Genomic DNA, 23,149 nt, shown 5'->3' with positions numbered 1-23,149 from the left:
AGTGGGGCTTAGGGCCTTGGCCCTGCCTTCACGGAGCATGTGAGAAATTAAGTAGCACAAGGCAGATCACCCTTGAGTTAAAATGTGTGTGTGTCATTAAACCAGATATGATATACTCAGTGGCTCAAGTAATAAGGAAATCTGTCCCCTTGCGTGACAGGCAGTCACAGGGTAGGGAAGTCTAGGCTTGGTTGACCTGTGGTGCAGCCATATCATCAAGGGTGCATCTTGCTCCCTCAGGGCCACTGGGTAACTGCACCTGTTTCAGCTGTGACGTCCAGAAATGACACAGCCAAGAGGAAGTCTGGACGAGGTCTTTCTGCATCTCTCTTAGAGGCCAGGAGACCTTTCCCAGAACTCCCCAGATTCCCCTCACATCTCACTGAGGAACTAGGTCACAGGGCTAAGGTCCAGGGCTCCCGGAAAAGGGGGAAGGGGGAGGACCTGAGCAAAAAGAGGGTCTGATAGGAGTGGGGGTGAGGTAAAGGGGGGTTGTTGGGTAGACGCCAAGCACGTGTGCCACAGGTGTATAGTAGCTAAGGAAGGAGGCGGTGTGTGTAAGGTGGGGTCCCCTAACTCCTTTGGACTGGACAGTGGTGCCCTGGAAGATAATAAGTGTTCTCTCTCAAATTAGTTCTATTGCCAAAAATGTCTGTGCACCCTGTGTGCCTCCTGGAGAGTCACAGGGCACATTAGTACATTAAAGGCTCTGACAAGGCCTGTAGTGAAAGAAATAGGATTCCTTTTGCTGAGCTCAGCAGGTGCCAGGTCCACTTCTGCTCATTGTCTGATTTCATGCTGACATCATCCCTGGGAGGCAGAACTAAGTCTTGGCAAGGATAAGGGGCCAGCCTGTGATCACACCACACAGGAAGTAGCCAAGCAGACTTGAGTCAGGAGGCCTGTGTTATGGCCCTGGCTCTGTTGGTAGAAGATGTGTGATCTTGGGAAGGTTACATTGCCTCTCTGGATCTCCTGATTCCTCACCTGGAAAAGGGGGGCTTTATTGCCTCTGCAGGCCCTTTAGAGGTTCAAAAGTGGGTGTCACCCCACTAAGGGCCAGTTTGAGTTGGGCCTTGAAGGATAGGCTAGAGGAAACAAGGAGGGAAAAGGTGGCACGTTTCAGAAGAGCCCACATGTTCCCTGGGCTTGTAGGAGGCCACGCAAGCAACTTGTTCCAAATACGGTCTCCGAAGCTACTGCTGCTTGACTGATGTTCTGGCTCTCAGATGGATCCTTTTTTTTTTAACATATTTATTGGAATATAATTGCTTTACAATGTTGTGTTAGTTGCTGCTGTATAACAAAGTGAATCAGCTCTATGTATACATATATCCCCATATCCCCATGCTCTTGCATCTCCCTCCCACCCTCCCTATCCCACCCCTCTAGGTGGTCACAAAGCACTGAGCTGATCTCCCCATGTGATACAGCTGCTTCCCACTAGCTATCTGTGTTACATTCAGTAGTGTATAGATGTCAGTGCTACTCTCTCACTTCGTCCCAGCTTACCCTTCCCCCTCCCCATGTCCTCAAGTCCATTCTCTACATCTGCATCTTTATTCCTGTCCCCCTAGGTTCATCAGAACCATTTTTTTTTTTAGATTCCATGTACATGTGTTAGCATACAGTATTTGTTTTTCTCTTTCTGACTTACTTCACTCTGTGTGACAGACTCCAGGTCCATCCATCTCACTACAGATAACTCACTTTCATTTCTTTTTATGGCTGAGTAATATTCCATTGTATATATGTGCCACATCTTCTTTACCCATTCATCTGGCGATGGACACTTTGGTTGCTTCCATGTCCTGGGTATTGTAAATAGAGCTGCAATGAATATTGTGGTACATGACTCTTTTTGAATTATGGTTTTCTCAGGGTATATGCCTAGTAGGGGGTTGCTGGGTCGTATGGTAGTTCTATTTTTAGGTTTTTTTGGGGGTTTTTTTGCGGTATGTGGGCCTCTCACTGCTGTGGCCTCTCTCATCGCGGAGCACAGGCTCTGAATGTGCAGGTTCAGCGGCCATGGCTCACAGGCCCAGCCGCTTCACGGCATGTGGGATCCTCCCGGACTGGGGCACAAACCCGCGTCCCCTGCATCGGCAGGTGGACTCTCAACCACTGCGCCACCAGGGAAGCCCTATTTTTAGGTTTTTAAGGAACCTCCATACTCTTCTCCATAGTGACTGTATCAATTTACATTCCCACCAACAGTGCAAGAGGGTTCCCTTTTCTCCACATCCTCTCCAGCATTTATTGTTTGTAGATTTTTTGATGATGGCCATTCTGACTGGTGTGAGGTGATACCTCATTGTGTTTTTGATTTGCATTTCTCTAATGGTTAGTGTTGTTGAGCATCCTTTCATGTGTTTGTTGGCAATCTGTGTATCCTCTTTGGAGAAATGTCTGTTTAGATCTTCTGCCCATTTTTGGATTGGGTTGTTTGTTTTTTTGATATTGGGCTGCATGAGTTGCTTGTATATTTTGGAGATTAATCCTATGTCAATTGCTTCGTTTGCAAATATTTTCTCCCATTCTGAGGGTCGTCTTTTCGTCTTGTTTATGGTTTCCTTTGCTGTGCAAAAGCTCTTAAGTTTCATTAGGTCCCATTTATTTATTTTTGTTTTTATTTCCATTTCTCTAGGAGGTGGGTCAAAAAGGATCTTGCTGTGATTTATGTCAAAGAGTGTTCTTCCTGTGTTTTCCTCTAAGAGTTTTATAGTGTCTGGCATTACATTTAGGTCTTTAATCCATTTTGAGTTTATTTTTGTGTATGGTGTTAGGAAGTGTTCTAATTTCATTCTTTTACATGCAGCTGTCCAGTTTTCCCAGCACCACTTATTGAAGAGGCTGTCTTTTCTCCATTGTATATTCTTGCCTCCTTTATCAAAGATAAGGAGACCGTGTGTGCGTGGGTTTATCTCTGGCCTTTCTGTCCTGTTCCATTGATCTATATTTCTGTTTTGGTGCCAGTACCATACTGTCTTGATTACTGTAACTTTGTAGTATAGTCTGAAGTCAGGAAGGCTGATTCCTCCTGCTCCGTTTTTCTTTCTCAAGTTTACTTTGGCTATTCGGGGTCAGATGGATATTTTCCTGGCTGGTTTTGCCCCTGATTTTCGTTTCCTTCTCTGGCTCCAAATGAGGTCATGGGGCCAAAGCCACACCTTCTTGGATGGGGTACCCAGGGCACCAGGCTCCTCTGTCCTTACCTGTGTCCTCTCCTAGGACCCAGCTGGGGCAGGTGCAGTTTGCCAGGCTTCTCTGTGGTCCTGCTGGGAGCAACAAAACCAGAGGGCGCACCGTGTGAAAGAACCTCCCTACTGCCGGGACTGGGGGCCAGGTAGACCAGGAGCTGTGAGATGTGGCAGAGAGAACAGTGACAGCTCTCATCCATCCTTGGTCCCCTGGCCCAGCTCAGGGCCTGGCGCCTAGCAGGCCCTCAGGAAACGTGTTGATTGAATGGGTGTGCTTCTGCCAGTGGCACCACCCACCTGAACATGCTTGGCCCCTTTCATTTCCTCTCTGCCTCTTTTCTCTCCAGCCCTCAATGTGGCAAAGAGAGCCAGGTAAGGGCCGAGGCCACAGTCACACGCCCCCTTTCCTGACATGAGCTGAAAGATTCCTGTGGACCAAGATTTTTCCCTGGTCCAGACAAACGTCTCTGCACCATAGAGCCTCCATTACCCCTTCTCCAGCGCCCCCGCTAGGCCCCCTGCACCCCAGTTCATTTCTCCTTTACTTGTGTTTCCAGGACATGCTTGCCTTCATCTAGCACACTTCTGCTCTTTGCCACTAGACTGAGCTCCTTAAGGGCAAATCCAGATCTTACTCTTTTCTGAATCTCTCCCTAACCCAGCTTTAGCACCCTGCCCAGCATATAGTAGGCCCTTTATAAAAACTGTTGAAGGAAGCAAATCCTAACCCGCCATGCTGAGGGCTGCAGTCCTGACCTGCACCAGGCTCCCAGGCCAGACTCAGGCGCCTGCCCCTCCCTGCACCAAAAGCCAGTTAATAGAAGATTTTTATGAATGCTACAGACTTTGTGTCTCTTCTTTTTTTTCCCCTTACCCTTGATACATTCCAGAGGCCCGATTTCACAGCTAAGCTGGATTTTCTTTCCTGGCATCTCATATTGATTTCCCCTGCAGGGCTAGAAACTACATTCCACAGGCCTATGTGTCTGACAAACCAGGTTTTTCTACAGATTTGCAAAACCCGGAGTCAAGAGGCCTGAGTCCCCACTATGGCTGTGCTACAGCTCACTGTGTTCCCAAACACGTCTCTCCCCTTCCTTCCCCTGCACCCGACTTTCCTTCCCTGTGATATGACAGGAGTTAAACTTTCAGACTTTTTCTTGCCATGCAATCTGACATGGAAGATTGAACTGCAGGACGGATGAGACCCTGTGCTAAAGCGGGGGTGAAAGTGAGAGACCGGGACCCCTCCTCGCCCCTCACACCCTGAGGCCGCCTAGGGCTCCCCTGAGCTCACTAAGAAAGCAACATGTGGCCTTGCTCTTTCTTCAGTTTGTGTTTGTTTTAAAAGATTTGGATAACCCCAGGCCCCTCCTTGGAGTAACCAGGCATTTGGCAGGGTGCTTACTAGCCCTCTCTCTGTGCATTTACGTGCATAGATAGGTATGTGCCCACAAGAGGAGACAGTTGTTCTGGTTTGCTTTCTGCTTTTTATACAGATGGGATCATACTGTGCATTTTTCTCTGCTTGCTTTTCTCCTGGAGAATGTCTTAGATTTCTTTCTCCATCAGCACAAATAGATCACCGTCATTCTTGAGAGCTGCCGCCCAGCATTCTGTGGCACAGAGGGAGCACAGGTCCTTTGGCCGTTTCACCCGTGATGGACATGAGTTGCTCTCCGTCTTTCACTGTTAAAAACGGTGCTGAAAAGAAAATCCCCAATCAGACCTCTGTGCGCACATGGCCAGTGTTGCTCCAGGGTGGACGCCTTGAAAGGGAGTCTCCCAGCTGAAGGGGGGGCATTTTTTCCACGTTAACAGCTGCTCCTGGGGTGCCCTCTAGAGTGGCTGGACCCAGTCACATGGGCACCAGCAGCGGTGAGCCCCACGCCCCCACCAGTGCTTGATCTCGGTTTGTGGCGGCCTGAGGCGGGAAGAAGTAAGCCATGGAAGCTGCAGCCCCTTCCCATGCCTTCAAAGCCTAATGGTTTTCCTTTGTGTCTCCTTGCTGTTCCCTCTCGGTGCCAGGAAGGAGGAGAGCGCGCGGAGCCTGCTGAACGACAAGCGGGAGGTGGTAGCGCAGCGGCGGCGCTACGAGCAGTACAGCGTGGTGGCAGAGGAGGTAGGCGTCCCCAGGCCACCGGCCGTGCTGCGGGGGGAGACCGGCCAGCCCCGGGCCCCTCGGACCCACACTTCTGCCGTCTCAGGTGCCAGTGCAGCCAGGGGAGGACTCGCCTTACCGCAGTGACGACTACGAGGATGAGTATGATGACACATATGATGGCAACCAGGTGGGCGCCAACGACGCAGACTCTGATGATGAGCTCATCAGCCGCAGGTGAGGCTGTCAAATTCCAGGGGCAGAGTGGCCTCCCGCAGCCTCTTGTTTATACAGATGTGGGAGCCAGGGCCCAGGTCACGTGAGCAAGTCAGTGGCAGAACCAGGGCCCGAACCCAGGCCTCCTGACTCCTAGTCCAGTGCTCCCTCCACCCCAGCCCCCCCCTTGGCCGGTTGGTCCAACCTACCCTGAGTGAGGCAGCATTTATTGGGTCTCATGCAGGAGTTTTACATTTTCTTCCTAATTGCAGAAAACTTTTCCCAATGGGATCTTATGGAGATTCCCCAATTCCCCGGTGAAAGCAGAGCTGCCCTGACTAGAGAGAACTAGAGACTCCCACAGCCCCAGCTCAGGCTCCCCAAAGCCCCCACGTCAAACCCTGGTACCCACACAGAATCCAGGGGCTGGAGCAAAGCTGGCTCCAAAAGCACTTTGGTTTTTCCCGGCCTCCTGAGCCCTTCCCCGTCCTGGCAGCCCCTCTCACCCAGTGGGGTTCCCCCTCCCTGAGGCTCACTCTCCAGGTTTAGTCTAGTCTTTGATCTCACTTTCTCTCTAAACCCTCAGGCCCTTCACCATCCCTCAGGTGCTGAGAACCAAAGTGCCCAGAGAAGGGCAGGAGGACGAGGAGGAGGAGGAGGAGGAGGCTGAGGACGAGGCCCCCAAGGTACCTCCTTGGCAGGTGGCAGGTGAAGGGGAGGGTACACTTTTGAGAGGTGAATCGGGATCTGTGCCCCCCTTCTCTGAACCTGGCCTTGAGGCGGCTCCAGCATTACTGCCAGGGAGGGTGGGGGTCCCTCTGAGCCCGGGATGTCTGCTTGGAGAGCTGCTAGCTTAGAACCCGCCTCTGCTGCCCAGTGAGGGCCCAGAGGATGGATCAGAGGCCGGGCCTTCGAGCTGCTGGGTTAATTAGGCCTGGGGCCCAGGAGAGGGACAGCTGTTGGCCTCTGTGCCCAGGTTGGCAATTCTTGAAATCAGAGAGGCGTTAGAGCCCAAGGGCCCTTTGGAGGTCATCTGGGACGATGGGTTTGAAAATTCAGTTTTTTAGCCACTAAACTTTTTCTTCAAGTGAAATCTTAACTAGAGCCTCATATAAAATAGATAAGAGCAGCGCTGCTCAGGTTGAATGGGGCAGCAGCCTGGGACCCCTGGATCCCCCCCCATGTCCTCCCACCAGGGTGACAAATTCAGACATGTCCGGGGCCAGGCCACCAACGTAAATGAGTAGCGGGGCCTGATGGAAACTGAGGTGGGGGGACACACGTGCCCTGCCCAGGGGCTCCTCAGCACTGTGGAGGCCCGGACCCTCCAGGGCTTTCCCTTCTTCCAGGCAAGGGATCAGCCTGGATTTTTATGTCAAATCCTGAAGTTTTCAAAAGTTACTAATTCCCCTTGTTTTGTTGTTGTTTTTGTGAAACAGCCCGGGCCCCCAAAGCCTGTCTGTGGTCCTTGGGTCCCACTTTCTCCCGCTAGTCCAGTCTCTCCCCACCTTGGCACAGGGCAGGCGCTCCCACAGCCCATTGCTTATGGCGCCAGCGGGGAGAGGAGTCAGCTTCCAGGGCGCTCTCTTGGGTTTCCAGGCCCCGTGTGGTCTCTCATGGCGGCCATCCTGGCCCTCCCCCATTGCTCTCACCTGTCATCATCACGCTCCTGCTATCATGGAGCCATCTTTAGCTGCCTCTCTTCCGGAAATTGGTGGGAGGGTCAGAGGAGGGGCTTCTGGTGGAAACCTTGGACCATAGCAAGCCAGCTGCATTCTGGGGCATTGCCCAGCCGCACTGTGGCTTAGCCCCACTCCTGGCATAGGGGTGTCACCAGGATTGGGCCAGGTGCAGCCTCACCTCAGCTTAGGGAAATGGAGCAGCTCATGATTCTTTTCTCCCCTCCCCTCCACAGCCTGACCATTTTGTGCAGGACCCTGCAGTGCTGCGGGAAAAAGCAGAAGCCAGGCGCATGGCCTTCCTGTCCAGGAAGGGGTGAGCATTTAATAGGCTGTGTTGGTGGGAGGGAGAAGCCCAGCCAGCCACACAGGAAGCCCACACACAAACCCCAAGTGCTTTACATGTGTTAATTTAGTTCTGGCAACAGACCTATGAAGTAGCTACTATTACCATTATCCTTGTTTTACAGATGAGGAAACTGAGGCCCAGACATGTTAAGTAACCCACCAAAGGTCACACAGCTAGTAGGTGGCAGAGCAGAGATTGAGTCCAGGTGGCCTATCTCTGGGGTCCACACTTGTAACCATTACTTGATAGACACTACAAGGGGTTTATCACCCAGTGTGGGAGCATGATGTGTCCATGGCTCGCTGGTGTCAGGCAGAGTGTAAAATCTGGGAGAGCCCAGATAGACAGACAGGCACATATCCTTTATGGCCGAGAGAGGCATGTTAGGGACGGGGCATGTGAGCTGGGCCCTTAAAGGTGGAAAGTGTGCAAAGGAGTTTTTCATGTGAGGGGAAAGAGGCAAGAAAGCTCAGGGTGGTCAGGGAGGGAGGCCTTCAGAGGGGAGCTGGGAACAGGTAACTAGAGACTCCTCTAATTCACCCCGTTGTCTTCCTGGGGGTGGGGTGCAGTCCAGAGGGGCCAAGGACCTGCCCCAGGTCCCTCTTCCACTTAAAGCCAAGCCAGGGGTTTCAAGCCCAGTCCCCCATCCTGGCCCTGGGACTCCCACAGCCCTGCGCACTGGGTGCAGGGGGCCTAACCAAGTGGGGAAGACATTGGATCTCATTCTGAAGGCAGCCGGGAGCCACAGAAGGTCGTTGAGCAGAGAACAGAGTGACTCTGACCTCTGATCCATCACAGCGCCCTGAGCACAGAGCTCTGGGTAAACCCAGCAGCTGATGTGGTCTGAAGAGGCCCAAGGTCATATCTGAGTGTACTTGGTCTTGGGAGGCCACCAAGCAAGGCCCTGGGGTGTAGAACTGGAGTCCTACCTCATCTGTATCACGTGGCCCTGGGTGGAGAAGAGAGGGGCCCATCCCCAGGCCCTCGTCCTCTCTGCACTGTGGGCTGTGTTCAGCCCACTAGCTGGTCCACCCTCAGATCTTAGCCAGAGGCCCATCGGGAGGCAGAGCTCAGAGGAGAGTAAACAGAGGGCACGGCGCTGGCTGGAGCCCCCACAGCCCTGCCCCTGCCGGGCTCCATTTCTCCTCCCCCTGGAAGCTGGGATGGGGGTATCCTGGCCCAAGCTTTGGGTCCTCTCCCAGGGACCTCCAAGGAAGGCAAAGGGCTCTTCCCATCAGGGCCTCCTCCTTCGCCTGATGGGTTCTTGTGGGGGCGGGTTGTTCCTCCCTCAGGTACCGGCATGACAGCTCGATGGCAGTGGCTGGCAGCCCCCGGGGCCACGGGCAGAGCCGAGAGACAACACAGGAACGCAGGAAGAAGGAATCCAGCAAGGCCACACGAGCCAACCACAACCGGAGAACCATGACTGACCGCAAAAGAAGCAAAGGCATGATTCCATCCTGAGGCCGCTGCAACAGGGCCAGCTGGACCTGCCAGGCTGAGGTACCATAGCCTGGGGCCTCCTCGCCAGTTGGCCCCCTGCCAGGCCCCAAGTTCAAGTCCACCCCTCGACAGCCTCAGCTTCGCAGCCCCTGAGAAGGCTGCCTCGTTGTCTGCCAGCCAGCCATGAGCGCCATCCTGCAGAACACACAGTGCCTTATCCACAGCAGAGGAACTGAGCGGCCAGCGCACAGGTGCAAGGGACGGGGTTGGAGCCCCAAGGCCAGCCCCCAAACCTCGTGCAGCCGGATACCATGTCCCTTTCTCCCTGGACGGCAGGAAACCTGTGTATTCAAAAACAAAAAAAAAACACAAAAAAAGCCCTGCGAATAAAGTTTTGACCCTTTCAAGAAATGATCCGTGCCGGGCCTGTGACCCACTCCCCCTGTGTCCCAGTGCTTCGATGACAGCCACCGTCAGGAGAGGAAGGCGGCAGGGCGGTGCTCTTTTCATCAGCCTTTCATGCTTGCCTCTTATTTTCACCCCTCCTGATCTCGCTCTGCCTCACTGTGTGGCCCAGAGAACATCACTCCCTTCTCTGAGCCTCCGGTCCCTGCCTGCAGAAGCAGGGGCTGAGTGTGTGAGGCCCTGCAGTCCTTTCTGTGAGCTCGTTCAGTCCCCATGACTGCCACCCTAGGAGGTAGGTAGGTACGATTTTCAGCCCCATAGTACAGATGAAGGAGGCCAAGCACTGAGAACAGCAGGTGGCTGTCCGCCCACAGCTAGGAGGTGGGAGAACAGGGATTGGACACCCAGTGTGACCCCTGGCCTTTTCAGGGTCCTGGGCCCCCACGGGTGGTGTCATCTCCATCTCATAGCTGCCCAAGGATGGTTGGCCAGTGGCCGAGCCAAAACCAGAACTCAGTGCCTCCTGGTTGCACAGACGTTCCATTAAATCCTCCAAAATCAAGGGGTCGGAGACAGGAAGAAACAAGTGACGATGTCACTACCAAGTCCTGTTGAAGCGAGTGGGACTTGGGCCTTGTTCCTCAAAGCCCCCTCCCAGGCATGGCCAACCAGCTCCTAGCATGGCCGCAGCTGCCAGACGTCCCGATTCTTGGGCCACCCAGAATGTGGCTGATCGGTGGCGGATCAGCAGCAGGGCATTTGCTGGGCTGACCCCCCGCCAGCCTGGCCCGGAGTCCATCACTGGAAGCCAGGGCCCCTGCTCAGCTGGACCTTGACAAATCACCCTAGATGCTAGTGCAATTTATTTGCACGTGGTTAGGATGAGCATCTGAAGCAGCGAGGCAGACAGGCACTTGATGAATTGGTTTTGTTAGGTCAGCCTGCACAAGTGGAAATCAATAGCAATTCCTCTGTCGCGCCAGTTCTCTCGGTGTGTTTGAGATGCAGAGTAGATATGGGGGTGGTGTCCTCCCCTCGCGCTGTCAAATTAGCTGAGATCAGGCCCAGGGACAGCCGTCTTGACAGGCAGCAGGAAGACTCTGTTTCCTCCTGGAGGCATTTGCCAGGGACCCAGCTCAGTGGCAGGCCCATTTTTTTTCTCTCTCTGAGCTGCTCAAGCCCAGCCCTTGGCCCTGGAGCGAAGTAAGTGGGTTGCGGGGGGCTCCTTCGCTTTACCTGCCTTACCTGTTACTGTTTATACAGCCCCTCACACCTTCACTTGTCATCTGTACCTCCTGACCACCTGGAGTTCAGGCTTCACGTTAGCGTCCTGGTTTAAACGATTTGAGAAGACGGGGGATTTTTGAAAATTTCCAGAATGTAGTGCCAGGTCCAACTTAATCTCCCTTGAAGAATCACCTCAAGGTGATTTTCCATTTCAGATCATGAGGGCATCCTTTCGGGCTTGCTTTGGAAACAGCTCAGGGGTCATCCAGAATAGTGCTGGCGCACGTACCCCTTCACCTCTTGGGGCCTCAGTTTTCCTACATATAAAGTGGGTACATTGGACCAGATGAATGGTTTCCATTTGGTGCCAATTAGATCCACCGAGGAGGCCCCAGGGTTTAAGATGGGCAGCACTATAAGTGAAGTGGGGTGGAGGCTCTGAACCCTGCCCACTCACTCACTGGGCCCTACCACCCCCATGACTGCTCCTAAGCAGGAATTTTCTAAGTGCCTTCTCTGTACCCTGGCAGAGAACATGACTATCACAGGCATTTCCCAGGAAGCTTTTAAGGCCTTGTGCCTCCAAGAGGACTTAAGATTTGAGTGTCTTCGTCTCCAGTCCATGATTGGCAATGACGGTGGACGTGTCAGTTTGAACAGTGCACCTGTGCCTCTGTGAGGTGGGTGGGCAGAGCCATTCAAAGGAGCCCCGGCAGCCCAGGGAGGGCAAGTAACATGCCCGGAGCCCATGGATACAGATCCTTTCTGAGTGGCCCTCTGAGATGGCTAGGTGCAGTTTGGAAGAGTAAATACTTGGCAAGAAACTGCCTGTCCCAGCCACACCAGAAGCTTGGGTTAAATAATACAGGGAGAGAAACAAACAAACAAAAATAAAAGTTAAACCCACCAAAAATGCAGGGGGGTGTTGTGTAGCCCTTTCACATGATGTCAATGAATACTTGGTAGCAACATGAGAAACTAAATATTCAAGAATTTTTTTTTTAATTTAAGAATAAATGTGAAAGCAGAATCCATGGTAATGCACCATGATTGTGAAAATGTTAGAAAAAAATTTTTTTTGCATTTTTCCAAGTCTGGAAGGGATTGTGTGTAACTGAAAATGATGATAAGAGCATGGACGACAATGGTGGTGAGACCACAATTATTTGTAATTAGAATAAAAAGCACTTAACTGTGGCCAGAGTTTCTGCCTGGCTCATTCCTTGCATTATCTTGTTTAATCCTCACACAGGTACAGATGAGAAGACCCGAGGTACAGAGAGGGTAGGTGGCCTGTCCAAGGTCACACATTTAGCAAGTGACTGAGGGAGGATTTGGTCTCAGGATGTCTCCTAAAGCCGGCTCTGAACCCCAAGCCACCTACCATTCATTTCCCCCACACCTGCATCTTTTTTCTTTTTTTGCGGTACGTGGGCCTCTCACCGTTGTGGCCTCTCCCGTTGTGGAGCACAGGCTCTGGACGCACAGGCTCAGCGGCCATGGCTCACGGGCCCAGCCGCTCCGCAGCATGTGGGATCTTCCCAGACCAGGGCACGAACCCGTGTCCCCTGCATCGGCAGGCGGACTCTCAACCACTGCGCTACCAGGGAAGCCCCCGCATCCTGTTCTTACAAAGAAAGAAAAATACAAGTAGTAGCTGCAGAACAAGAGGATGGGAAATGCCATTTCAGCAGACCGAGCTGATGGGACTCTGATTACATGTATGTTGGACTGTTTGATATTGTCCCCCAGATCTCAGATGCTCTGAGTTCCATTTTTAAACTTTCTATTTCCAAATTCATGTATCCTTTCCTCTGTGTGTCCAGTCTGCCATTAAGCCCACTGAATGATTCTTCATTTTTGTGTCCAGTCTCTCTAGGGCTGGAGGCTAAGATGGGGCTAGCAGAGGCTGGGGAGCACTGAGACCTGGGAGGGGGCCAGGAGGTGGGAAAGTCAAGAGATCCAGGGTGAATGTGGAAGGGGGGTGCAGAGAAGAGGGAATGCAGTGTTAGGCTGCAGTTTAGAGGTCAAGCAGGCTAAGAATGGGGCTCACTGCACAGCTTTGCCAGGAAGTCGTGGGGAGATAGCCAGTGGGAAGAATGGGAAATGAGGAAGAGGAGGCAGGAGAGTGGGCCCACCTAAGGAGGAACTTGGCATCAAAGAAAAGAAAGAGGGGGCTCAGAGGTGAGGAGGGAGTGTTGGCATCCAGAGCATGTTTATGGGATCTTCAGAAGGAACTGGGGAGGTGCCTAGGGGACCCACCTTGGGGACGCTAGTCCCCAGGGAGGGGAAGGGTGGAGCCAGAGCCCCCGTGGAGCTCTCAGAGCAGCCCAGTAGAGCAAGGGGCAGCCTGGCATCAGCTCTTACCTAGATCTCTGTGCCGGGGCAGCAGGGAGGGGCCTTGACCTCAGTCAGAAGCTATTGCAATTCTGCAGGCTGAACCGAGATGGAAGATTCAGTCTAAAGGTTACCATCTCCAGTCCTGTGTGTGTGTGTGATGAGGGGTGGAGGGATTGTAAAATGAGCATTAAATTCCAACTTCACATCATACTAGAAATTCTCTTCCAACAATCGATAATCACCAAGAGAATTTTACACAGACTGGCAGAACTGGAGAGCCTTAAAGGGCATTTAGTCCAGAGTTCTTCAACCTATTTAAAACCCCTAACCTGCCCCAATCTCAGGCCCTGGGATTTTGGATTCCACCTCCTCCCCGGGGGATGGGGAAGTTTGCCCTGCTTAAGAATTCACTGGGCTCCTGGGGGTCTCTCCCAGCCCTGGAGGTGGTGTGGAGCTTCACTTGCTTTGGTCTGAATTACAAAAACAACGGGTCCTTAATTCTAGTTCTCCACGTATGAAATTATGACATTGAATATGCTCTGTCTGGCTGCGTGAGCCCACCCTCAGCAACCTGACATGTCCCTTAAGTGCTCTGCCATCCCAAGGGGGTAATTATGGTTTTCTCCTCCTTAAAGTGGTTTTCATAGAAGATCCTGGCAGAAAAAGAGCCTCCAGCAGGATGAGCACCAATCATTCCTGTACACTTAGGAATTTTATTTACAGAGATTACACGCAGGCACCCACCCTGTCTCCCATCTCATGGTCTGATCTACTTAGCATTCTTTCACATGCACGTTCCCAGGCCTCACGTGTCCATCCTTTTTATTTTTAATTTGCTCATAAAGGTGGCCAGGGGTGGTGAAAAAAAGCACTGGATGGAGGGTGAGATGGCTGGGGCCCAGGTTCTAGACTTCAATAAGCTGTGTGACCTTATGTCAGTCACTCGGACTCTCTGGGCCTTGATTTCTTCTTGTGCGAAACAGGGATGATCATTCTCTAAGCCCTCTTGCCTCGTGGGGACCAGTAACTGTGAGGGTCAGATGAGGTCACAACTGGGGGACACTCTGACAGCAGTGAACTTGTTCAGTCGGGAAAGAAGAAAACTGGTGGGCAGCCCTCTCCACTCTGCATTTGTCCAGCCCTGCATTACTCTGCTCTCTTTTAATCACCTTGCCGCAAACCTCTTTGCACAAATCACCTGTTATTTCCAGGGGAGGCACATTTCTAAACGTGGGATTCTGGGGTCCCAGGGCCACGAACAGTTTTAGAGCTGCCTCTACCTGTATTTTTGCTGACAGCTCCCACCAGGAGGACAGAATCAGGGACGGCTTTTTCCTCCGTGGGCAAGTTCTTTCATGAAACAGCCTTCCCCACAGGCCCCTGCCTCTAGGGAGCCTCGGGAACAGTCGAGCTGAGACCCCTTTGGATGGGAGTTTGATTAGTGGCAGGTGAGGCTGCCGTCTCTTCCTGTGACAGGCTCACCAGGTCCACATGATGATGGGCAGAGCCCCGCCCCCAGGTCCAGTCAGCCTCTGTCACAGGAGAGGAGCAACAGGTGAGGACCAGCTTGGTGACCTGCTAAAGGGGATGCACGTGGCTTGTTACACCTTGAAAACCAGACTCCCCCTCTCAGGAGGGGTCCGCACAAAAAGGCATTGGTTCCTCCCTGAGAGTCGTTAACTCAGAGTAACATGCAATGGCCAGGCCAGAACTTTTCCTTGGGGATCTGGGGCTTCTGAATGGCCAGTAGCCTATTTTGCTTTTGCCATTCAGAGCAGGGGCCAGGCTCTGGGGTCAGAAGCCAGCTGGCCTCAGCCACTGTCAGTCTGTGTGACTCTGAGCAAGGTGGCCTCACCTCTCCGAGCCACAGTTGTCTTGTCTGTAAATTAGAGATGCTGGCAGGATGGCTGGGATAAGGCGTGTACAGTCGTGGCCTGCTGTGAGGTGGCCAGTGAACTCGCAGGGCCCTGCTCACAGGGACCCAGGTGAAGGGTGGCGGGTGCCTCCCACCAATGCTCCAGCCAGCTTTCTGGGCACCCCACGTCTCAACCCCTCAGCACAGCTGCCCTGACTCCTCCAGGGCAGTCTTCCCAGAGGCCTCTGGGCTCAGGATGACCTAGACACACAGGAGCCAGAGAGAGAAGAAGACAGGTACAAGTCAGCCTGGTAAGTGTGTGCTGGGTGCCCTGGGAGCCCAGAGGAGGTGTCCAGGGGACTGTAAACTACCTCACTGAATCCTTGAAACAAAGCCAGTGATAGGTGTGATTATAAGCCCCATTTAGCAGGTTAGTCGCTTAATAGTGGCTAAGTCAGGATTCAAACCCAGGTTTGCCAACCTCCAAAGTCCCTATTTTCAGCCTCTTGGTTTTCCTACTTCTCCATAGCTTGGCACTTGAACCGGAAGCCACAATACTCTACATGCGGTTGGCTTAGCATGAAAAAGAGGACCTATCACCTCCTTCGTTCTAAATACCATACTTCTGATGATACAACCCCTCTAATAGAGTCATTCCATTGACAGAGGGGCAGGGGAAAGGAGAGGAGAGTAGAAAGCCAGTCAGGACCTATTTTCCAAATCCCTACTCTGCCACAGTCTCCCGTCTGCCAGTGGAAGGAAAGGATAATCATTGGACGGCGCAGTTTGAAGGAGGGGTTTCATAAGGAAAGCTTAGTGAACCAAGGAGACAAGGCATCTCGTGGAATTTCAGCCCCAGGGCAGGAAGTGGCTTCTCTGTTGGAAGCCTATACAGGAGGGAGACAGAAGTCTGCTTCGACATCAGGAAGGAAGGAAGATGGCCGGAAGCAGAGGACTCTGTTACACAGTGAAAGGTGTGGGGAAGAGATAAGGTCTGCCTGAGGAAGACACGAGGCTGCTGGGTTTACGACAGTGCTAGAGACACCGAAAACAAGCTTGTCAAGGGACACAGAGGGGAACACAAGAAAGTGATCCATCCTCAGAGGGACGGAAAGGAGGTAGGGAACGTGGTTTTAAAGCAGCTGGGACAACGGTGGTGTCAGGGAGGGGTCACTTGGATGATTGCGTGCACCAACAAAGACCCAACGCAGCCAAAAATAAACAAATAAATAAATTTATTAAAAAAACAAAAAAACAAAAAAGAATGAAATCCAAACACTTTTAGTGTGGCCTACAAGACCACACAGCATCTGACCCTATCATTCCCTCGCTTCCTTCAGTACAGTGACTAAACCAAACTCACATCTACCTCAGGGCCTTCGCACTTGCTGTTCTCATTTACAGGAGTGCTCTTACTCTGGGTCTTTACCTGACTGAGATTTCTATTCAAATCGCAGCTCAAATGTCATCTCCACAGAGAAGACTTCCTTGACCATTTAATGTTGCTCTTCAAACCTGAGTCACTCCCTATATGTTACCCAGTTTTATTTTCTTTCTTTCTTTCTTTCTTTCTTCCTTTCTTTCTTTCTTTCTTTCTTTCTTTCTTTCTTTCTTTCTTTCTTTCTTTCTTTCTTTCTCTTTCTTTCTTTCTTTCTTTCTTTCTTTCTTTCTTAACATCTTTATTGGAGTATAATCACTTTACAATGTTGTGTTAGTTTCTGCTGTATAACAAAGTGAATCAGCTATATGTATACATATATCCCCACATCCCCTCACCCTTGCGTCTCCCTCCCACCCTCCCTATCCCACCCCTCTAGGTGGTCACAAAGCATGGAGCTGATCTCCCCTCCCTGTGCAATACAGCTGCTTCCCACTAGCTATTTTACATTTGGTAGTGTACAGATGTCAATGCTACTCTCTCACTTCATCCCAGCTTACCCTTCCCCCTCCCCATGTCCTCAAGTCCATTCTCTACGTGCTCAGACATTTTAAATTCATTGATTTCTGTCCCTTCCTCAGAAGACTTCAAGCTCATCTGTAGGACAGTCCTTGTTCCTTGTTGTTGGAAGGGCTGGCTGTGTTACAGGATGAAATCTATTTCTTTTTAGTAACTTACATTGTCCTCCCTCTACCTTCTTACAAAAGCAGTAACATGCTTGATGTGGGTCACACAAATAAGCAAAGAAAGAAAAACCAGCAGAAATAATCGCTGTTAGGATTTTAGTTCTCATCCTTCTAGCATTATTTTAGAAAAAGGAATATAAACATTGGTTTTCTACCAAAATGAGATCATTCGACACATGCTGTTCTCACCATTTTTTCAGTTAATAAAACATTGTGAACATTTTTCCAGTTCTCGTCTGCATCCTTTAACAGGCAAAAGCATGTCTAGTTATCTTTATTTTGCAAATTGGATCTTGCAGAGCCCCAAGGAGTGGATGCAGGTATACACGGCCCCGAGGACTCCATTAAGACAGCATTTACATCTGGCTTCTCCCTCTGGTGGCCCTATTTCCTATCCTTCCTTTGTCAACCTGAAGGATATTAACCCCAAGGGCACTCCTTAATAAACCTCCTGAACCCTAACTTCCAGCCCAGAGTCTGCTTCCCAGGGAACCCAGCCTGTGATAGGTGGCATTCTTGTGTTTACCGTGGACTAGCCTAGAATGTTCTGAGGGCTGGGCCTTCCTTCTTTCTTTGAGCTGCCAGGACAAATTGGACTCCATCCAGAGCTGAAAAGTTTTGAGCCTTGGCAGGCTGCCCTGGAGTGCCAGAAGTTTCCAGGGTAGCCCCTAGTTGGGTTAATTAAGCAGACAGCTGGGTGAGGATTTACGGTAAGTAATCTTTACTCCCCTTGACACCCCTCCAAGATGACAACATCTCCAGAAATAATAAGAATCATAGCTGTCATTGTGAATATCACAGTGAGTATTTTACAGATGAGGAAACCAACTCAGAGAGGGTAAGTAACTTGGCTGAGTTTACACAGCTAGTGAGTGGTGGGGCTTTAATTCTAACACAGGACTGTCCATTCTAAAATTAGTGCTCTTTACACTTCACTAGAGCTATTCAATAGGAATAATATCAATAATATGACCTTTTGGATTGTTGTTATTGTTCAAATTAAATGACATGTGAACTGCTGAGCACTGAGTACAATGCCTGGCTCATAGTAAATGGTTGATAAATGTAAATCATTAATCAGAACCCCACCCCCACCCCAGGGGCTTCCCTTTCTTCTTAGAATGAAATCCAGGACTTCCCTGGTGGCGCAGTGGTTAAGAATCCGACTGCCAATGCAGGGGACATGGGTTCAAGCCCTGGTCCGGGAAGATTCCACATGCCGCGGAGCAACTAAGCCCGTGTTCCACAACTACTGAGCCTGCGCTCTAGAGCCCGCAAGCCACAACTACTGAAGCCCGCATGCCTAGAGCCCGTGCTCCACAACAAGAGAAGCCACGGCAATGAGAAGCCCATGCACCACAATGAAGAGCAGTCCCCGCTCGCTGCACCTAAAGAAAGCCCGCGTGCACCAACAAAGACACAACGCAGCCAAAAATAAACAAATAAATAAATTTATTAAAAAAACAAACAAAAAAGAATGAAATCCAAACTCTTTTAGTGTGGCCTACAAGACCACACAGCATCTGACCCTATCATTCCCTCTCTTCCTTCAGTACAGTGACTAAACCAAACTCACATCTACCTCAGGGCCTTCGCACTTGCTGTTCTCATTTACAGGAATGCTCTTACTCTGGGTCTTTACCTGACTGAGATTTCTATTCAAATCGCAGCTCAAATGTCATCTCCATAGAGAAGACTTCCTTGACCATTTAATGTTGCTCTTCAAACCTGAGTCACTCCCTATATGTTACCCAGTTTTATTTTCTTCATAGCCCTTAACATGAGCTATAATTCTTATTTACTTTCTTGTTTACTGTCTGTCTCACCTCCTAGAATGCTTAAGCTCCAAGAGGGTAGGGGTCTTTCTGGTTCTCCACTATTTGCCCAAGGTCTAGGACAGCGCCAGGAAGAATAGGCACTCAACAGAGATGTATTGGTTGAATGAATGAATGAATGGTTTCTACCAGTTTGGAGAAATGTTTCTGAATGCAAGAGAGAAGCTAGAGGAATAGGACATCAGCACAAAACTCTTTGCCCAGAGAGCAGTCCTACTTGCTCAGAGCTATACCAGATGCTAACTTCTGAAGACAATTTCAGAGACCTTCTGGAACTTGCTTTATGAGGGACCTAAGCAATTAGCTTTTCCTGACACCTGTGCAAGGGGACCAGGTGCAGAGTCCTTGGGGCTTTCTAACTGTAAAGACAGCTCTCATCTCCAGAACATGCCTCCGGCTGAGCTTGGGACAGAGGTGAATTTTTTCCAGTAATAAACAGCTTCTCTGCGTCAGTCTGAGGAGGGTGCTAATCCTCACTTCCCCCACCTTCGGACAGACCCACCCAGCCCTGGGTAGGTCCAGCTCCCATTTGGCAGTGCCAATCAAGGACAAGTGCCCACTGGGACCTCAGGAAGAGGAGCCCTGGGCCACCCAGCAGCCGGGTTCCAGGCCTGGAGCCAGGGCTGGGGGCTCACATTTTTCATCTCTCTGTGATCAAGCTCTCTCCCCCTTTTACTTAAACTCCCACATTATGAAGAGAGTACATGCTTGATGCAGAAAACTTAGAAATCATGGGGAAATACAATGGAAAAGAAAATAGTTCAGCCAGTTCACCACCGTGAACAATTTGGTGTGAGCATTTCCTTTTTTTTTTTTTTTTTGGCCACACCTCACTGCTTGAGGGATCTTAGTTTCCCGACCAGGGATTGAACCTAGGCCCACAGCAGTGAAAGCGCTGAGTCTTAAAAAATGTATCATGCTTGGGCTTCCCTGGTGGCATAGTGGTTAAGAATCTGCCTGCCAATGCAGGGGACATGGGCTCGAGCCCTGGTCCGGGAAGATCCCACATGCTGTGGAGCAACTAAGCCCATGTGCCACAACTACTGAGCCTGCGCTCTGGAGCCTGCGTGCCACAACTACTGAAGCCCGTGCGCCTAGAGCCCGTGCTCTGCAACAAAAGAAACCACGACAATGAGAAGTCCGCTCACTGCAAAAAAGAGTAGCCCCCGCTTGCCACAACTAGAGAAAGCCCGCACACAGCAATGAAGACCCAACACAGCCAAAAATAAAAACAAATAATTTTAAAAAATGTATCATGCTTTATAGGAATTTGTGACCTCCTTTTTTTCACTCAGCTTTATATTTTGACTGTTTTATCTAAGCATTTGCCTTAAACATTTTTTAATGAATTGCTTTCTTTGCTATAAAATATTTTTATTAGAACGTCAACATCTGCTTGTTGCAAGAAAAAGTCAATCACTGTTGCACAAAGTGAAGGTTGTTTGAAATCCTAGCCCTCAGGTGTGTGTTTTCCCAGGAAAATTTAGTGCACATCCTGCAGTACTCTGTGTGTACCCTTATCAATGTGTGTGTGTCTACATAAGTGAGATCAAACTAAACAACTAAACATACCGTTTTGCAACTTGATTTCGTTTTCACTTTTTCTTTTCAACTACACGCTGAGTCACCTCAGTCTTTTTTTTTATTGTCTGCATAGATTTCTGTGGTATGAATCTACCTTGTATTTAACCACTCCCCTATGGAAAGGCATTTTTCTTCTTTTTTAATTCCAAACAATGCTCCAATGACTTTTTGTATGGGTTCACGTGCACATGGGATTCTGGAGATATTTTTCTAGATGTGGAAGATCAAGGTCAAAAGGAACAAACATTTAAATAAAATAGATGTCGACAAAGTACCCTCCAAAATCACTGTCCCAATGCCTGTGGGCAGTGCCTACTTCTTCACTAAAATACTGGTGCTGCTAATCTTTTCCATCTTTGTTCATTTGATGCACAAAAAATGGTATTTCATTTTGTTTCTTTATTAGTGAAACTGGGCCACTAGTTTTCATGTTTCTTTTCATGTTTGTGGCCATTTGTATTCCTTTATTTATTTATTTATTTTTTGCGGTACACGGGCCTCTCACTGCTGTGGCCTCTCCCGTTGCGGAGCACAGGCTCCGGACTCGCAGCCTCAGCGGCCATGGCTCACGGGCCCAGCCACTCCACGGCAGGTGGGATCTTCCCAGACCGGGACACGAACCCGCTTCCCCTGCATCGGCAGGCGGACTCTCAACCACTGCGCCACCAGGGAAGCCCCCATTTGTATTCCTTAATTGCCTATTCCTGTCATTCACCCCAGCTTCTACTTAGTCTTACGGATTTGGAAGACTGCTTCATATTAGTGAGGTTGGATATGCCATGTTTGTTGGATATTTCCTTCATATTAGTGAGGTTGGATATGCCATGTTTGTTGGATATTGTCTCCTAGTTAAAATTTGGTTTTAAATGACTGCATATTTCACCTCAATAGTAATTCCTATTTTGGATATTTCATCCCCCCCCACCCCCGCTCATTATAAACAACATGATGAACATCTCTTGTGGACCTTCATTTATTTAATTTTTTTTTAGGAAAAGTTGCTAGAAGTGGAATTTATTGGATCAAGGGTATGTATATTAAGGATCTTAATACATATGTACAAAACATCCTCCAGGAAATAGTACCACTTCACACACTCTTTCCGGTAGTGCATCTGTGCCAATTTTCCATATCATTTCTTTTGGCTGCGCCATGCAGCATATGGGATCTTAGTTCCCCCACCCAGGGATCGAATCCATGCCCCCTGCAGTGGAAGCGCAGAGTCATAACCACTGGACTGCCAGGGAACTCCCCCTCTGGTTTTTAGGGAAGAATCCTTCCTTGTCCCTTTCCTTGCTTCTGGTGGTTGCTGGCAATCTCTGGCATTCCTTGGCCTATGAAAGCTCAACTGCAATCTCTGTTGCTGTCTTCACATGGCCTTCTTAAAAGGGCACCAGTCATTGGATTTAGGGCCCACCCCAACCTATTACGACCTCATCTTAACTTAACTAATTACATCTGCAAAGACCCTAGTTCCAAATAAGGTCACATTCTGAGGTTCTGGGTGGAAAATATTCAATCCCCTAAAATAAGTAAAACAGGGATTATTTTAATGTTGGCTCTTATTGAAAGGAAATACACACACAAACAACCTCAACACCCCAGAAATGCTGATGATAAATAACGGGGCGTCTTTTTTTTTTTTTTGGCTGGGCCACAATGCATGCAGGATCTTCCCCGACCAGGGATCGAACCTGCACCCCCTGCAGTGGGAGCACGGAGCCTTAACCACTGGACCACCAGGGAAGTCCAGTAAAGGGCATCTTAATGTAGAATGGCTTAGGAATACGCTTGCTGCTTGGGCTGAATGTGCCCTGAGACAAGTGATCAACTAAACTCATTCTAACTCTGCTGCCCTGAGCTCGTCATCAGGTGCTCAAGAATAATGTAGAATAACTCTTCGAGAATGCTCCCTGCTTTATTGTTTTTCACCAGCACATTGCCCTCAAATCGTTGGGAACAGTGTAAAGTAAGTGGCAATCTTCAACCCCCAGAGTGTTCCTCTATTAATGCTGAAATCATTCTTAGAATCAGTCTTAGAATGAACCTCTACTTTGGTTCAGGTTTTGATTTGGCCCCCAGAGCTGTACTACCTTTAGCAGGTCATGATTTCTCGAGGGCCTGACTTCATCTTCATTAAGATATGCCTCAGGTAGGGCAAACTGGGCAATTCCTAGGTTCTCTCCTACCCCTGTGTTTCCCGACCTGACTCTTCCACATTAGTTGATGGTGGTTGATCCAGCTCTGGCCCAATCATGCCAAGCTCCAGGTGAAATATGGCAGACAGGTGAGTCACTCATCTTCCCAGGCCAGTTACCAAACAGAACTGCTCTTCTCCTGTTCAGCACATCCCAGTGCTCTCCATGGCTGCTCCCAGCCATGCTGCATGTTTTCCAACGTCCCTTACAGCCATCAGAAGATGAGCGGTGGCCCAGAGAGGTACGCCAGCTTACCCAAAGATATTCAGCAAGTTAAAGGCAGAATGGAGACTAAACCTTCAGGCCATGGTTTGTTCCCCCGCTGGATCCACAGAGCTTCCCTAGGGCCAAGCCAGTTAGCTATCCTCTGCCTGACTTAAGAATGGAGTTATTGGTTTAGAAGCCAAAGCTGAAGATAACATCACCAACTCTAGCTCATGGTTTGAAAACTACAATTCTTCTTTGGAAGTTAATGGGAAACCCAAAATAATGGAATCTGCCCTTCAGATATTCGCAGAGGACTTTGAAGTGGTGTCAAATGACTGTTAAGTGAAGATCAGGTAGTTAAAAAGCACCCCATGCAGAAGCAGGTC

The 23,149-nt window shown here is 50.0% G+C and overlaps 1 protein-coding gene across 3 annotated transcripts in view; it reads left to right on the top strand.

Moving 5' to 3' along the window:
* ASCC2 (activating signal cointegrator 1 complex subunit 2) overlaps window positions 1-9,399 on the top strand; it is a 38,692-nt gene extending 29,293 nt beyond the window's left edge. For all 3 annotated transcript variants that reach the window (XM_060028314.2, XM_060028313.1, XM_060028315.1), the window contains 5 exons: window positions 5,229-5,322; window positions 5,408-5,538; window positions 6,104-6,203; window positions 7,433-7,512; window positions 8,838-9,399. In XM_060028314.2, coding sequence (XP_059884297.1) covers window positions 5,229-5,322; window positions 5,408-5,538; window positions 6,104-6,203; window positions 7,433-7,512; window positions 8,838-9,009 — 577 coding nt within the window. In that variant the 3' untranslated portion in view covers window positions 9,010-9,399. The remainder of the gene's footprint in view (window positions 1-5,228; window positions 5,323-5,407; window positions 5,539-6,103; window positions 6,204-7,432; window positions 7,513-8,837) is intronic.
* Window positions 9,400-23,149: the final 13,750 nt, after the last annotated feature.

The sequence above is a fragment of the Delphinus delphis genome, chromosome 13 (genome assembly GCF_949987515.2).
Source record: "Delphinus delphis chromosome 13, mDelDel1.2, whole genome shotgun sequence".
NCBI lineage: Eukaryota > Metazoa > Chordata > Mammalia > Artiodactyla > Delphinidae > Delphinus > Delphinus delphis.
The sequence above is the reverse complement of the archived record's forward strand: the minus strand, read 5'-3'. Positions and strand labels throughout refer to the sequence as shown.